Genomic DNA, 18,135 nt, shown 5'->3' with positions numbered 1-18,135 from the left:
AAAAAAAAGACACTTCCATTGCAGATGAGGATTTAATAGAAAACATTGAAAGTTGTGTCTGCATTCATGCAAAACATAATTATATTTACATATTTCAAAGTCATTTATTATTTTACAAATTTTGGAAATAAATATTTACAAACCAACAACATTAAGTTGTACAAAAAGCATTTCCACCTCTATATCCAGTGCCAGAAGAAGTACACAAAATACATGTAACGTACAAAGAAAGCCTGTAAACCATTATTTTTGTTGCTATACTAAGTTTTTGAGAAAACATCTGACACCTTCATAATGTTTACTGACCAGCTTCGTTTACTGACCAACTATCTCGTCCAAATAAACTTTAACAGGCTTATGGGGGATATTCACATGCCCTTTTTAACGATGATTGACATGTCTATAATATTTTTCGCTTTATTAGACTAAAATAACACTGCCTCAGCTGTCTTTAAACTTTTCCAGCAAGCGGTGCTTTTCTCATAACTGTATACAAAATACTTTCTTTATTTTAAAGAAAACATAAAAACAACAGCGAATAATAAATATTGCTTGTAAATTCGTTCTATTTATTCCCTATTCCATCTGATAAGGCAAACACGGAAAAAATGTTCATAAAAAATAAAGTCCACTTAAAAGGTGATATACTGTTAACAATGGTTTTGATCTATAGGACACAGAACAGAGAGCAACAACCCTCCAGTCTTCAAGGTAATCACTAAAAAGGTTGTAAATACTATGAGTTTCAACATGAATTAATAAATAAACAATGAACCAAACTCAAAACAGTTAATAAATGTCTCTGAAAACCAAATTCTCTGTCGCCATCAGACCAGCAATGAGAGGAATGTGAGTGATCTGCGTCTTCACAGCACAGCGAGGTCATGGCAGGATTTGGAGCGCACTTTTAGGGCCATCTTTTTGTTGTTCTTGGCCACCAGTCGATCCAGGAAGCGTCTGGCCTTCTTGGTGATGCTCTCCTTTCGCTTGTAGACAGAGCGTCGGCGCTCATTGATCTCTTTGCTGTCTCGCCGCAGTCGGATCTGCCTCACGGTGCCCTCAAATAGCTCGTGGACATTGTGATGGAGGGAGGCTGAGGTTTCTATGAACTTGCAGTCGAACATCACTGCACAAGCTCGACCCTCTGCCACAGAAGACCAGCAATGTGTGAAACCATTTTCCTGACCCTGCCTTACTTGTTATATGTAGCCGACTAGGCTTTGAAGGCTTATGCATCTCTATAGCATGTCAAACAATTGGGAATTCATGGGTGAAATATACCACTGTTCAAAACATTTGGGGTCAGTAAGGTATTGTCTTTATGACAACAAAGACGTCAATTAAAATGTTATTGCAGCTAACTGTTTATATTAGAAAATGCTGGAAATGTGAATTATTTCTGTGTACTGTATATATTGGATATCAACTGTATTGTCTCAGATCACAATATATTCAATTTACTTTGAGTAAAACAAACAAAGACATTGAATTATTGATAATATTATAAGTTACAGTTAGAAGCCCATATAATTCAGGCAACAAAAGCAAATAATTTGCCTGAGTGGGTTTTTATATAAATTATTTAATATAGTGACTAACAAATAAGCAAGGATGCCATTTTGTGAGAAACAAAGTACAAATAATGGGTGTCATTCACTAAGCATACAAACATATACATTTGTAAGGTCTGTAACCGGTGTATGTTTAAACAGTATTAATTGTGTTTTATGTTTAAGAATGACAGACTTGCTCAAGGACCTTGAGAAAGAGGCATATATTTGACAGGAGATGCTTAAAGGCACAGTGTGTAATGTTCACCACTAGAGGGCATGCATTCACAACAAACAAAGACATAGTTTGATGATGTGGGAAATCATGAGCTAAAGTATTTTAAATGTATTATCATGGTAGTATGATGCAGAGTAAGGCTGAAAAAGGCTGAAGAGAAACAAGACTGCTGAAGAAATTGTTTATGATGTGTCAAGCAGTAGAGCTTTTCATATGCTAAAGATGACAGCATCTGGTTCTTCCACTCGTGATCACTAGGGGAAGAAGCAGCGCTGTTTTAATGCTGCGTTCACACTAGATGTAGATGAAGCGTCAAGCGTGAGTGATTAACATGTTAAGTCACTGCAAAGATGCGCGATTTGCACAAATGATGCGGCGCGAATGACGCGATTCATCTGAAAGAAGAGGCGCGAGTTGAGCATTTTGCACGTTTGATGCACGTATTGTGTGAATCGCTCAATGAAGGAAATCTGTACTTCAGCGGATATTCGAGCTGCGTTAGACAATCATCAACTTACTCTTGTAGGGGCATGATTATGACATAGTGCCTGTTGTTGGTGTCCCGAGGGGAAATCCTCTTGCCAACACCGGACAACAGTTCAAATTGGGCTCGGCTCAGTCTGAAGCACTACTGAAAGCCTCCATCCAGGTATAGTTTCTGGAGAGCTGGTTTCATCTCTGGAAGGATCTAGTGGACTCAGAAATGGCACTGAACAAATATACACTGTTTTTCAGCCTTCCTAAAGCACAGCTATTATCTCAATAAAATCCATGTTAGTCGTTTAGCAATAAAGCTAGTTAACGGGCAGACAATAGCCCTGCTCATGATGCGATTCCGTGACTATTGTGAAGTGAATTTGACGCGCAAATGAAGCGAGTAAACTCAAAATGTTCAAGCGTCTATTTATGTGCGAATAGCGCGATTTATTCACACGTGGCGCATCCTGTGTGAACATAGCATAAGGCTGGGACACACCAAGACAACGGTTGGCCATTGGGCTTTGCTTAGCCGTCATTCAGCATCAGTCTGGCTAGTTGGTTTGATGTGTTCCACACATTGCCTCTCATCGAGTTAACGTCAGGTTGAGTTGGCCCAATTTAGCATGTAGAATTGCCGTCGGTTGAAGAAATCGATCTGATCGGTTTTCAGCAGTGAATCAGAGGGAGATATCAAAATTGAAGTGTAAATACTTCAAGTTGAGAAAGAACAAAGAAACGGAAGGTTTGTATAGAAAGTGGCATGTTTTATGCAAATGACCCTGTGTATGCAGACACTTATTTATAATATTGTAAATTGACTAACATTAGAACGTGCATAAGAACAAATTTGAGTGTGCATGTATTGTCAATTAGGAATGAATTGGCAAAAAAACAAAAAAACACTTGAATGTGCGTATAAATATTTACATTGATAGTGAATGAGACCCATTATTTGTTTTCTTGGTTTAGTCAATGAAAATTGCTGAAGAAGAACATTTTTCTTCTAATTGTATTAAATGAATTCTAGTTCATACAATGATGCTAGATACAGGTTTAAATAGGGTTTAATATTTTACAACTTGTTTTTAACTAAACTTTGACAACTGTTTATTCTTTACTGGACATTACTGGACGTGTTATTGAAGCCTGCTAGCCAGACAAGCTAATTTTAAGGCGGAAAGGTGTAAAAAGCACAATGTTAATTCCATTGATCCCATTTTACAATGTTAGAGCACCTGCCAAATAGAGCCTCCCCTCAAATAAATCAGTAAAGTGGTCAAAAGTAAACAAAATTAACAACAGGTGTAAACTGGTATGTTTCTTGTTCGTCTGTTACAATCTGATATACCAATCTTAATGAAGTGTGTAAACAGAGCCGCAGAACACTCATTTTTGTTCTTGAATTAATCAATCGTTTTAGTCAACAATTCAGTGATTCATTTCTAATGACAGATGCTGAGTCTAAAATAGCATACTGCCCAACTATATATATATATATAAAACAGTATATGTCTACAGGTAAAACTGTATATGTATGTATGCATAAAGTACCAGCATGACAACATGACGAATACATGATGTACAGATTATCTTTAATTCTGCATACATACAAACATACATACTATACAGAATGTTATTTTTAGTGGTTGTGAATATTTATTCAAAATGACTACAAAATTAAGATGGTATGTAATTTAAGATGCAGCCAATTACCAGAACTCATTGATGAACAGAAATAAAAAAAAATTTTTTATCTAAATCTTTCAATAATTTCTTTCTATACTGACCCAAACTTCTGAAATGTTGGTGTTTAATATGCTACTCTGAGGATTTTATTTGTGAATTATATAAATTAGAACTGTTCTCACCTTCCACTGCCACCTCTCGAGAGCGCACTAAGTCGCTTTTGTTGCCCACGAGGATGATGGGAATGTTTTCAGCCTGCCGTATGCGCCGCAGCTGGATCCGTAGCTCTGATGCACTTTCAAAGCTGCTGCGGTCAGTGATGGAGTAAACTATGATGTAAGCATTGCCCACCTGCATGCAGTAATCCTGCAAGAACTTGTCATCATCCTCCTGGAACATCAAAAATTGAAAAACATCACAGTCCTCTCATTATCTGCTCATACTTTTTGTGTTAGAAAACTCACTTACTTGGGTACTTGGTATATGGATTTTTTTGTGTGTAAAAATTGTTTACTGACATATTTTTCATTACAATGTAAATAAATGGAAGCTTTATAAACAGATTCAATAATGAAAAATGTTAAAAAGGTGTCTATTTCTTACAACTTATGTTCTTTTGAACTTTCTAGACATTAAGGAACTATGAACGCACTTACATTTAAACTAAAATATTAAGCTATTTTTAATACTAATGAATTATGTTGTGAAAACGTGAACATTAATAATCATCTGACCAAAATCAGCCAATCAATAAATAATCTTCTGAAATAAGTAATGGCAAAATATTTTGTTTATTAAATGTTCTTTCAGCTGTGTGGAGTTTGCATGTTCTGCCCGTGTTCACTGTAAAAAAATTTAAGTCAGTTCAACAACAGCAAAAAAAACAAAAATCATAATCCTTATTTCCTTTTGCTTTTTCTTGTTCACTCAACTATTGAAACATCAGCTGCACTGACCTACAATTATTTAGCAGGAATACAAAAAACATTTATTTGGGTTAACATAAGATTATTTTTTAGTTCTCGGGAGGGAGGAAGTACTCTGTAACAAAACGGTTTAAGTTGTGCCAACTGAATATTTTTTGTCTGCAGAACTGGAATGCCTGAATTTGAGTGAACAAAAAAAAAAACAATCCTTATTTCCTTTCGTTTTTTCTCATGTACTCAACATTTTTATATACCTTTAATTGATAGAACAGCAGAGCGTACAGACAGGAAAGCATGGGGAGAGGAGAGAGGGGAAGGATTGGCACAGCACCTCGAGGAGGCAATCGAACTCGGGTCACCATGAACACCGGAGTGCCATGTGTCATGTACTCAACTTTTGAAAACATCAGTTGCACTGACCTAAAATGTCTAAAGTTGAGTGACCAAAACACTCGTGGAAATTGGTACTAAGAAATAATACATTATCAGAACAAACATAGTTCAATTGAAAAAACAGGAAAGCGTAGTTCACAAGTGAAGCATCACAAAGCATTTTTCCCTGATTGTCCTGTCATGTTTTGATCCTGGTCATGTTTACCGTTATTGTTGTTTTACCTCCTGTCCTGTTTGTAATTCTGTGTCTAATAAATGTTTTGTTAACATTTGTCTCTGTTTTAGTTTTTTGAACTATGTTTTGAACTATGTTTGTTTGTTCTAATAATGTATTATTTCTTAGTACCAATTTCCAAAAGAGTTTTTGTTCATTCAACTACAGACATTTTAGGTCAGTGCAACTGATGCTTTCAAAAGTTGAGTACACATCGGCGCCAATGGTGTTGTGGTTAGTGTGTCAACACATGGCACTCCGGTGTTCATGGCAACCCGAGTTCGATTCCTGCCTCAAGGTCCCATGCCAATCCTTCCTCTCTCTCCCCTTGGTTTACAGTCTATACTCTCTACTGTCCTATCAATTAGGGGAAAAAAATGTTGAGTACTTGAGAAAAAAAATAAAAGGAAATAAAGTTTTTTTTGAGATCAACTTCAGGCATTCCAGTTTTGCAGACAAAAAAATATTCAGTTGGCACAACTTTTTGTTACCAAGTTTTGTTACAGAGTAGTTCACCTCTCCAGAAAACTAATAACATTATGCTAGCCCAACTAAACTAACAAGAAAAAGTGAAAGGAAAGAAGGATGTTTTCTTTTTTTGCTGTTGTTGAACTGACTTAAAAAAAAATGTGTTGGCGTGGGTTTCCTCCGGGTGCTCCGTTTTCCCCCACAGTCCAAAGACATGCACTATAGGTGAATTTAAAAAACTAAATTGGCCGTAGTGTATGTGTGTGAATGAGTGTGGATGTTTCCCAGTACTGGGTTGCAGCTGGAAGGGCATGCTGGATAAGTTGGCGGTTCATTCTGCTGTGGCGGCCCCCAATGAATAAAAAGGGACTAAGCCAATGAAAAATGAATGAATCAATGTTCTTTTAATTGTAATAATATTTCCACAATATTAATATTTCACTGTAATTTTAATCCAAAGAATTCAGCTTAGGCAAGATTGCAAAAAGTTTACAAATGCTACAAATACATAATGTTACATATAGATTCTTTTCATTTATTTAGTTTAGCTAGTTACTTAGTAGTTTAATGACTTAGTTTGAACACATTTCACTTTGCTGAACTTTTATTGGGATCAAAAAATATTTTATTTTATTTATTTAATATTCTATTTATTTATTATTCTTAAATATCTTCATGGCCCTTTTTCATATGGAAGCTTCACTCGTGCCTCATTCATCTTAATTATATTGAAAACGCTGCCTGCATTCAAGAATTAAAGAGATTTGAAATGACACGAGGGTGATTGAACAATAACATTCAAATATTAAATAATGACTATAATAATGAGCTTTCACTGTCCTTTCAAACACTGAACGTTCTAAAAAATAAACATACAATTCAGTATCAAAACCACACGTCAAGTAACGACTTGTGTCATTTTTTCCTCTAATCTGTAAGTCCAGAATTATTTATCTGTCCAAACAATTCTTGAGTCCACCCGAGCACAGTTGGCAGCCGGAGCTCAGAGAAGAGTGTTATTGATAGTGCTGTAATTAGGCCTCAGAGGGGTGAGTGTTCTTGTCTGTGTGGTCAGTGTGTGCCGCTTGCTCACTGCAGGGCACCGCTCGATGGTCTTTAGCCACCGGCAGAGACTGGCCACGTTTTTTCCACGGCACTGCACAAAGGGCACTGTGGCCCTCGAGGAGAAAATTGTGTCTGTAAAGCACAGACTCGTGGCTGGCAGACACATGAAGACTAAATGCCTTCAGAGTTCCTTTATTTACATTTGAGGATTTGCTATAGGTTGGTTTTAGGGTTGCATGATATTGGAAAAATCAAACATTGCAATATTTTTTATTCTGCAATACATATTCCAATATGAATACAGTTTCACTAGATGACTAGAATAACTTTTGAAAAACAATTGATGATTTTAGACTGGGGTAATTCTTTATGGGAGCGTGTAAAATATAATCTACGAGCATAGATGAATTCAATGAATAATGAAAAGATACTAATTAAATAAACAGCTCTTTATTTTTTCCAAGGAGCCAAACTGTATTCAGGTTTACAGTCATTGAATAATCAAATGTAAAATAATACTGCATAGTCTTCATTTTATATTTCAATAAAATCAATCATTGTTAATTTGTCAAAGATACAAACGCTACAATTTCTCATGCCTGAATGCTTTTAAAAACCTCACACAGTCACAGGCCTCAAAAAAACAAGCGAAATGACCAATTTTAATACAGACTCAACATTGCATATACTTGCGATTTGACTATTGCAAATGATCACATTGTGATATCGGTGCTGAAATGATATACTGTACTATGCAGCCATAGTTGGTTTTGTTGAGACTGTATGATGTTTGCGTACCTGTTTATCTGTTTCCCAAGGGTCCATCACAACCAGTGTTGTCTCCTCTCCATCAACCATAAGAGTTCTTTCATATGCATCCTCTGTGGAAAAATGATATGGGATAAATAACAAGCAAACATACACAACTTGAAATACATTTGAAAATCGTTTATATAAATGATTAAAATAAAGTATGTAAACAAGATTTTACAATATAATTATAGATGATTTAGAGAGATGTAAACAATAACAATGGTCCTAAAGTATTTGTTGTAATATATTTTGAATTTTCATAGCTTCCAAGACTCAAAAAATGTCCAGATATTGATGAGTAATGAGTAAAGATATCGTCACCTTAGAATTATAAGGTTCTATCTGACATACATTTACATTTTAAGACTTTGTAGATAAACTGTTTTTGTTTTTTAAATGAAATGTTGAACTCTTGGCTCTATAAGGTTCTTTCTGTGAGCCAATCAGCATTTTTAATGCACGCACGAGGACCAATCAGGATCAGCTTTCTTTGCCATTTCGCCGTACTGCTCCATTGACAGCGGGAAAGACCAGAAAAAAAAAAAAATCATACAAAATCATAGTCGACTAAATAATGCTGCACCCCACAAAATGGACCTGAAGAAGAAACCTGAAATTGAAAAGATGTGTGTAAATGTGATGATTTAGAGGCATTTTTTGACATTGAGATCAAATGTTATATTTTACATTGCTGAAAAAGAAACAGTTAGTTAAAAAAGTCATATATTAAATTATTTTTATTTATGTATCTATAGTCAGGGAAATATTTTTCAGTGTTTATTAAACTTGTTTGCTCATTGTCTGTTTTCTTTTAAAGTCTTTAAATTTGATATTAAGCCTTGACGGACAAATACTTTAATTCATGGGGCATATAATCTAATAAATCTAATTATAATCAGAAAGTTCTATCTGCATTTACCGTGTTTTTTTTACTCCAATTTGCAAATGTAAGAAACCTTTGATAGTTTACATGTAGAGTACATTTAGGGTCTCTGTCATGTTAATGTATGAAAGAGAAGTGTTATACACATACTGTTTGCTATTTAAAATGCAAAAACTTTGAAGCTCAATATCTCAAAGTCATTCAGAACACAGATAAAACCTTATAATTCCAAGTTGACGAAATGATTAAATTGCCTCTTGTTACAGTTCTGAAATAGTTTGGTATCAAGCAGGAAATATTCATGGATCAGTGACACCGCCACATTGAAATGGTCTATATAGGGTCAAAGTTGAGATGTCCAACTTTGTTGTTTCTATCAAATCAAACTAAACTGAAGCGGTTTCAATTTGCTAGAACTACCAAACTAAAATTGCTTTTCCTCCCTGCCTCTTATACTGAAATGTTCCACAACTTGAAATATGGTCATTTACAAGTCTGTTATGATGTGTTTAACATCTTAAATCTTTAAAAGTTTTAATATTTACATTTTTTAAACATATGTACATATATATAAATTTAAGTATGTATTATATCATCTTTGCATCAAATTACATAAAAACTGCTTATGCGAGGTGTTTCTAATGCAGTGTCTAAGTGTGGGACTAGTAAATTTGATGTTGTTCTCTCTTTTGGCTGCAGTCTCACAAAATCTCCAGAACCCCCCCCATCCCCCCCCCCCCCTGAGAAACCTGAAAATGTGAGAAGGGTTCATTATGGCTTTTACTCTCTTTTCTTCATCTATGTTAAAGGTCCCATGAAATTAAAATATATATATAATTGTTAGTATCAGTATTGTTAGTTTTTAGGTTATCTATTAGCTAGTGTGCTCCAAACCAGTGACATAATTTGGGTTCACAAGATCTAAAACTGATATAAACATGTAAAGCTTATAGTTTGTCACTTCAGCCTTTTTCAGGTCACCTGATACTTCAGTTTCTCATCAAATTGTGACCAATCAAGTTGTATAGTATCTGACATGCCCCGCCCCCTTCAGGACGCTTATCATCTGATGCACTTGAGCTCAACCACATTCACTGGCAGAGTGGTGATAAAACAAAACTCTATTGGCTGTTTTTTTTTTTAAGGGGAGGAGCTACACTATTGTCTTTTGCTGACTAATGGGTAAAACCTAACCCCACAGTATTAAGATTTAAAATTAATATTAAAATGAATTCATTATTTTTTCAGGGCTGCAGTGTGATCCTTAAACATGTCTTCTAACATGTTATCAAATGATTCTCAATGTAGTTTTGGTATATAAACTATTGTAAATTACATTTTAATGATTAAAAAGGGATAATTAGGACACACTTTTTTAAAAGTTGTATTAAATACTCAGTTTTTGTCATTGCACTATTATTACTTTTAAAAGCAAATATTTTCCCTTTCTTTATCATGAACACTTATATGTGTCACTGACACGACAATTTAAAAAACAGGCTTTTGTTTCTATTAATGTGTTTGTGTGAGACCGATTTGAACGGTGCTTTGTTAAAATCACAAGCGTGAAAAATGCATGTGAAGCGGAATAGTGGAAAACTCATTGAGCCGTGTCTGATAAACTGATCTCATAGCCAGTTTGACAAGAAGATAAAACACACTTTGCTCCAGTTCAGGTTGATGCTGACCTTGTCTCATTTTTCCACTTTAAATCTACTTTTTGAAACATCTACAAGATGTATAGCACTTAAGGACAAACTTGGCCATGACTTGAAACATGTGAATTCACGATAAAGAATAACAGTGTCCTTAATCAACTTCAGTGCCTCAAAACTTCACGTCCGTTAACGTCTCAATGTTAAGGCCAAACCTAGAATATAATCCAGACATGCACTGCAGAAAAGAGCTGTCCTCATTTCAACACTCCGAGCATCTTGAAAGCAAGGTGCATCTATTTAATACTAGATTCAGATTCAGTGTTTATTGTCAGTACCGTTACATTTTGAAACAATCAAACTATATAAAAATATAGCTCTAAAAAAATAAGTGGAATGAACTGATTTTACATTGTACAAATCCTGTGGGATAGAAATGGAATACTTGATTATGATTGGTCCATCACAATGCCAAGGCATTTTACTCCCACATATCAACCAGTGAAAATAATAACACCGATTCATCCAGTTTACTATACATGTATATCAACCCAGGCTCATTCTGATTACGTACCCCTACACACATTTCTGGAGAGAGCAAAATACGTCCCAGGAGCTACATTTTTTTTGCAGTTTTTGTTTTCGCGAATCCACCAGAGGCCACTGTTGACTGACTGTCCAACCGACCGATACCCCCACCCCCCTCTTCTCTAAACCCAACCAATAGTATTGTAAAAAGAACACACTGACCTGCGGGAAAGTCGTCTATATAATGTAAGCTGTCAGCTGGTAAGCACGAAAAGGAAGGCTATGTTTTCAGAATGAAATGGCCTATGTTGTCATATACACACATAGTAAAAGCTGATTTATACTTCTGCGTCATGCGCACACATATGCTCCGGCGCAGCCTGCACGTGGAAGCATAGCCCTCGTCGTGGCCATCCCTGATGCGCACCTCTTAAAAAATGTAACTACACGTCGCAATGACGCAACGTTCTCCCTGTGTTGCTGAGGGTTTCCTCAGGGACTCCGGTTTCCCCCACAGTCCAAACCCATGAGTTAAAAGTGAATTGGGGAAGCTAAATTGGTCATAGTGTATGTGTGTGAATGAGAGCGTATGGGTGTTTCCCAGTGCTAGGTTGCAACAGGAAGGACATCCGCTGTGTAAAACATATGTTGGACAAGTTGGTGGTTCATTCCACTGTGGCGACCCCTGATAAATAAAGGGATTAAGCCGAAGGAAAATGAATGATATGAATGAATGAATGTGCATACACTACCCTTTAAACAAATGCTGGTCAGTAATTAGTGCTGAAAAGAAATTAAGTGTAGAAGTAAAGAAATTATAATAAGTAAGAAACTAATACTATTCAGCAAGCATGCATTAAGCTGTTAACTGAAGTGAAGTTATTTTAAACCCTAATAATATTTCACAATATTCGTCTTTACAGCACTTCAAAATCTGAAATATCATTAATCTCGATGCATAAAAATGACATGCAAAATTGGGTTTATTTTGTGTCACATAGACATCTTACATATCTTACCAATAAGCCTCCACTGATGCTGCAATCAATATACACACATCAGCTTGTCAATGACATGATTATTTACAGCATGATGTTGTGCTAAGGTCAAAGCCAAATCAGCCGAGAGATAAATATAAGGTCACACGCCTCTAGACAATAAAAAAACAACATGTAGGTCAGCAGACGCTCATCAGCTGCTTTCATAAAAGGCGTTGCACATGGTTCAGTGCATTAATGTGTGTCCTGAATTTTAAAGTTATTTAAACAGGTTTATACATGGGTGTCTGATGAACCAGTTTTGTGTCAGTTGAAACGGATTGTCTCATACCCCTGGGACAACAAAAGATGGAGAGAACTGGATAGATTAGAGATGCGACATTAAATCCAGTCATGTGCTGTCTTGTAATAAGTAATGCACATTTTTTAGGGAAAATCAAGTGAAATAGTTCTAGATTTAAGGATTTAAAAATGCAACGTCTATAGTGCTGCTTAGTTTAAATTCAGAGCTTAAAGGGTTAGTTCACTTGAAAGTGCAAATTCTGTCATCATTTATTCATCCTTACATCACTCCAAACAAGACTTAAGTCATGTTCACAACACTGAACTGGGAGATTACTGTGCCTCCATTGAATGTTTGTTTAGTTAAACCACTCATTACATATGAATCAACAGGTTTAATCAAAGTCTTCTGAATGGTAGATAATGAACATGCTTTTTGACAGATAAACACTGATGAGCTCATAAACAGAAGCTTGGACATACAATTAAACATGCATGACGTCTGAGAACAAATCTCACTGAATTGAGCAGAAGCTATGTACTATGTGACATACATGAACAATTCTCATTGGTTTTCACACATCAAGTAAGCATAATTGAGCTTTCCAATTTAAATGCTGCATGCAAATAAAAGCCTAAAATAAATGTTTATCATATAAAGTGATCGGGTCTTTTCAAATGCATTCATTTTTTGATGTCTTTTTACATGTCAAGTGTTTTGAGTAATTCTACTTTTCATGGAGGGTTAGAAATCTTTTAGATTCAATCCAAATGTCATCAACTTATGGGTTTGGAATGACTTGGAGATTACCCCGGTAAAAATTATTTTGAGCAATAGTAAATACTACAGCATTTCCACATTTAAAATTTTTTATTTAGTAATTTAGCAATGAAAATTTTGAGGTATATGTTAAAAGTACATGTTACTAATAATCTTTTTTTTTTTTTTTTTTAATATTCTTTAAGAAATACTACAATAATAAAAAGAAAAATCTATTCATCTTCCTAATGCTGGTGTTAACATCATGCATTGGGGAATTCTGCATTTATAACTGTTTTCCAATTGAATTTACAGTGTTTCATCGTTGCTTTTGTTGTGATGTGTAATAACTTTTTGTTTTATCACATCTGAAGTTTTGTTTTGCTTTTTTATTAAAAATGATACATTCAAACTCAAAAAGTCACTGACTGTTACAATTACTTTGTATCGTGCATCAATTATTGAGGTCTTTGCGTCACTCATCCCCGTTGTGCAAGTACATTTTCATACACAAAAAAGATTTTTGCAGTGCATTCAAACTACACAAAACAACACAAATCTTGAGATTTCTTGGGGACAACTTAACTGTTTATGTTCAATCCACTTAAATTTGATAAGATAACTAAATTTTTTGTGTTGGGACAACATAAAAAAAATTGTGCGCACTGTAAAAAATGCTGGGTTTCACACAATCAGTTTGTGTTAAGACAACATAAAGGAATTAAGTTAACCAATTAGTTTTTGTTTTTTACAAATTTAAGTTGATTGAAGATAAAACAATTAAGTTGTCCAAAAAAACAAGAATTGTGTTGTTTCAGCTTGTTTTAAATAAGTTGTTTGAGCAAACAGCAAACATTTGAGTGTATAGATTATAACAAAAAATCTACTTTGTTTACTTATCTTTTTTAATAATTATTTTTCAGGGGTTTTGACCTTTATTGACAGGACAGTGGAGTTTAACAGACAGGAAAGTATTGGGAGCAGAGAGAGGGAAAGGATCAACAAAGGACCTCGAGCTGGGAATCGAACTCGGGTCGCCATGAGCACCTAGGTGCTATATGTCGACGCACTAACCACTAGGCTATTGGCGCCGACTTGTTGCTACAAACATCTTAATGTTTGTAAGTAAAGCTTACACAACTATAGATAACTATACTAAAACTAAACTTTAAATGACTTAAAAGTCAATATGATTCAACAATGTTATTTTACTTAAAATGAAAAATCTTGTGCTCTAAAATAATGACATTTTACCAATTATTTAAATTTTTTAGTTTAGTAAATGATAAACTAGCCCTACAGACCACAATGGACAACATCTGCTACATAAATCAATGTACTGTAGGCTCTGATTGATGCATTAATCAATACTGCCATACAATTAATGTTTCAGGATCAATCCTGACGCGTGACAAATTGAGAGTGTGATCAATGAGTCAGACCTAACAGTTTAGTCAAGGTTATTTTAGGCACTGCAATGCCTTTACAGTAATGTGTCAATGCCGCATTTACAGTTAAACAATAACATTTAGCATTAATCGAAAATACTGGACTGAACAGAATGATTCAATCAAATCAACTCAACTGATCTGATATGTAGACATGAAAAAAGGCATTAAATTGCATACCTCCAATGTGTTTGTGGGCATCCTTCTCTTGTATTCCAGCAAAAATGTTGGCAAGGCTTGACTTCCCCACGCCGTGATCACCTAACAAAACCACACGGTAAAGACACTCGGATCCTGAGCTGTCTGATTCGGAGTCTGAGGACCAGTTGGCCCGCGAGTGGATGCTCTTGTCTCCAGGGTGGTACGAGGCTGACTGGGCGAGCGGAGGGTGATAGGGGTCAGTCGAGGGGTCTCTGTCTCCCCGTCCCGCTTGACGAGAGGAGGGGATGGGTGTGCTTGCTCGTCTCCTCAGCGGCTCCTTTCCCTCCTTCTGTGTGTTGAGTGTCATCTTATAAACATAGGTATGCCTGGACAGAAAAAAAAGAGAGAAATGATTGACAGGAAAACAAATACTAATTGCATACTTTGTCACAGTTACAATGTGGTTAATGTAAATGCTACTGTGTCCGAGTGATTTTCTAACATGCTTTTTAAAAATCACTTCTGTCAGATTCCTGTTTTGTAAATATCTTAAAACAATCATATTTAAGATAGATTTAAGCTTTAGATTTTTAGATAGAAAAAGTATTTTAAATTGTATTAATATTTTACTATATAATATATGAATAAATATGTCACAATATTACAGATTTTATATTATTTTATTCAAATAAATGTTCAGTTTGTTCAATTTGAAGCAATCGTTCATCTTAATGAAATAACATCTGTAAAAATTCAGGTATGTGCAAACTTTTGACTGGTAGCAATTAATATTTACACCTGTTTATATCCAATATTTCACTACTAACATACACACATTTGAAAAATATTAGAAACTAAAATTTGATATTAAAAGGCAAATGTTTAGGTTGTTCATTATTTTGTTATAAGTTATTTATTTATTTATACATACAGTGCTCAGCATAATTGAGAACACCCCATTTTGAAAATGAATATTTTTATCCATTTCTCTGTGAATATATGCGATATATTTTGGTGCTTTTCAACAAAACAGATTTATTAAACTGTTCAGATATATTTATTAAAATAATATTTTAGTCACCAAACATGTTTAGAAATTGAAGTATAAAACAATTAAATTGAAAATTGCAAAAAATAAATAAATAAAAAAAATAATAAAAAAAAGTTTTTTTGCTGCTCTTGACTTTTCCTATTTTTTAAATTTGTTTTTAATATTTTTGTATAACATAAATTTGGGTGTACTAGTTTTTGGACCGTTATCCCAAGTTATTTTGTTAGATAAGCTCCAGATTTGGCTTTAGTACTGACTAATATAATGTATATGCACAAATATAATACTGTATCACTTCCTCTTAAAAATAAGAATTTAAAAGATAGATTTGTGAAGGGATAAAGTTTAACAAAAATAAATATTCATAAGTAAAAATATAACTTACAATATTTGGCAAAATAGCAAAAGCAATTGAACTCTTAGCATTATTGAAATAGACATCAGTTATTAAGATGTCAATGCATTAACCAAAATTTACGTACACTGTTAGTCAATGTCAATAACCATTAAATATATCTTTATATTAATCTTCCATTAAATATGCTTGGATTAAATTATTCTAATCAAAAGTTGTGTTTTTAATGTTTAAATTAACATGAACTAACTAGAGATTTTGTATTATTGAACTTATTTTCCCTCAGCCACAACTGTTAACAAACGTAACCTCACTGTAAAGTGTTCAACAAACATTTTACATTCAAGGTATAGTGATTTTATCCACTTCTTCAAAAGTTAAAGCATTTAAATTGCCTTATAACTAAACAGCAGTACTTTTGACAGCTTCCCCTTTGACAACTAGCACCGGAGTAGTTTTATTCCATGCATTAATAAACACTCCATCAGACATACTCCAAAACAAAAGCAGAAATCTATACTCACAACCATCTCCGTAAAACTTAAGAGTTCAAGTCCACAGAAAGCACATTAAAGCTGCAGTTTGGTGAATCAATCAGTTCGCGCGCAGTGGAGTTTGACTCGCCGGCTGAAGAGAAACGCTACACCGCTGCAGTCAAGACAACAGCCCGCTGAGCTCCACAACGCGTTTAAAAATTAAAGAGCGGAATGAAGCTTTTCTCTCATTCTCTCTCGCTGTCTGTCACAGCCTCCTCTCACCCGCATGACCTCTCACTCACCTTTATCTCGCCACAACAACTTTTAGGGCTCCAGAGCGCGTCTCTCCTCAGTTCATCCTCCCACTTTGCCCTCAGAGACGCTGCGGCGTGAAGTTGCATGTATCGTGTCTTTGTGATTAAACACAGGTGGGCTCCTGTTGCCAACTCAGCTCGAGCTCAGAGGGGAGAAACGCGTCTTCTGTTTATATTACTCACATGGTCCCATAAACACGGCTCAACAAACGGGCCCTCGAAAAGTCTGTAAAGTCTCGTGGGTCCCCGCCGAGCGTCTCTCACCATCATCCAGGGCCACGAAATGTTATAATGTGTGTTTTTAGCACCGTCCCACTGCATCTCCATGACGTCGAGGTCCTGTCATTTCCTGCTTTTGAAGCTGAGCTGAGATATCATACGTTATCAGAAGGTTCTCGTTAGTGTAATGGCTTTGATTTTGAAAACGCATCTCGATTTAATGATGTCATCACTGGGAAGTCATGCAACGAGGAACCACACACATTGCATTTATTTTTCTTTAGAGACAAACATCCACAGCTGTTTCTTTTTTGGTGCTTATGCAATTAGATGATGAATGTTGGAGTTTATTGCTTGGTATTTTGTTTTGGTTTCTAAAATAATTCATTGGGAAAAGCATTGCAGTGTTTTGAATGCACATGGAAATGAAGACAGTAAAATAAAGACGCAAGAAGGTTTATTCTTTGCTTAGATTTTTTTTTTTGTTACCAGGAATTTTTAATTCTCTGAGGCTCTGTTGAATCTTTTCCAACTGAAACAACAAAAGTAATCAAAGCAGTCGCCTGTTCACTGGGGTGCTGAAATCCATAAGTGTTTACAGAGCAAGCCTTGTTCCCACACTTTGGACAATTGCATCAATGTCGTGTTACTACTGTTTAAAGATTTGCAAAGTGGCTTTGAAATGCTCCATTTGCTAGATAAATAAAGTCATATATAGTCATAAAATAAAGCACTTGGGTACTTTGAGGATTGACACTTGAAGTGTCATTAACTGCAATAACATTTGCTTGCTGAATGGTATCAAACTCCAACAGAATGTTCCCCAATATGGGAACATTTACATTTGCATTTTCTCATATAGCAAACACTTTTATCTAAGGTGACTTATAAGTGAGGTTAGAAGAAGCCCTTAAAATCTTCAGAGAATAGCAGTATTGACAAGTAATTTTTTTAAAGGACAGAGTCTGTCCTACAGGTGGTTTGTCAAGCCCACTTACCTACGTGGAGCACACTCATAATTGCACAATATTTTCCAAAGAGAATGAAAAAGCTTATAAGAAGGTGTCTGGTGCATATGGAGAGGAAAAGATCAAAAGTCTCCTTCAGGTGGTTAATGAGGATGGATACAATGAGCATCCTCTGCAAATGCAATTTTATGTTTGTTGAAAACAATAACTAAGTTTACATAAAC

General features: G+C 35.1%; 1 protein-coding gene across 2 annotated transcripts; it reads right to left on the bottom strand.

The window, feature by feature from the left end:
- Window positions 1-62: 62 nt before the first annotated feature.
- On the bottom strand, window positions 63-17,122 carry rem1 (RAS (RAD and GEM)-like GTP-binding 1). 2 transcript variants are annotated; one of them, XM_056468772.1, is made up of 5 exons: window positions 16,713-17,122; window positions 14,568-14,914; window positions 7,819-7,901; window positions 4,137-4,344; window positions 63-1,144 (listed from the first exon to the last, which is right to left on the bottom strand). In XM_056468772.1, the coding sequence occupies exons 2-5, from the start codon at window positions 14,893-14,895 to the stop codon at window positions 867-869; spliced, it is 897 nt and encodes a 298-aa protein (XP_056324747.1). In that variant the 5' UTR covers window positions 14,896-14,914; window positions 16,713-17,122; the 3' UTR covers window positions 63-866. The 2 variants fall into 2 exon arrangements, with proteins under 2 accessions (XP_056324747.1, XP_056324748.1); XM_056468773.1 differs by lacking the exon at window positions 16,713-17,122 and adding an exon at window positions 16,459-16,688.
- Between the last annotated feature and the right edge of the window lie 1,013 nt (window positions 17,123-18,135).

The sequence above is a fragment of the Danio aesculapii genome, chromosome 11, assembly GCF_903798145.1.
Source record: "Danio aesculapii chromosome 11, fDanAes4.1, whole genome shotgun sequence".
Classification (NCBI taxonomy): Eukaryota; Metazoa; Chordata; class Actinopteri; order Cypriniformes; family Danionidae; genus Danio; species Danio aesculapii.
The sequence above is the reverse complement of the archived record's forward strand: the minus strand, read 5'-3'. Positions and strand labels throughout refer to the sequence as shown.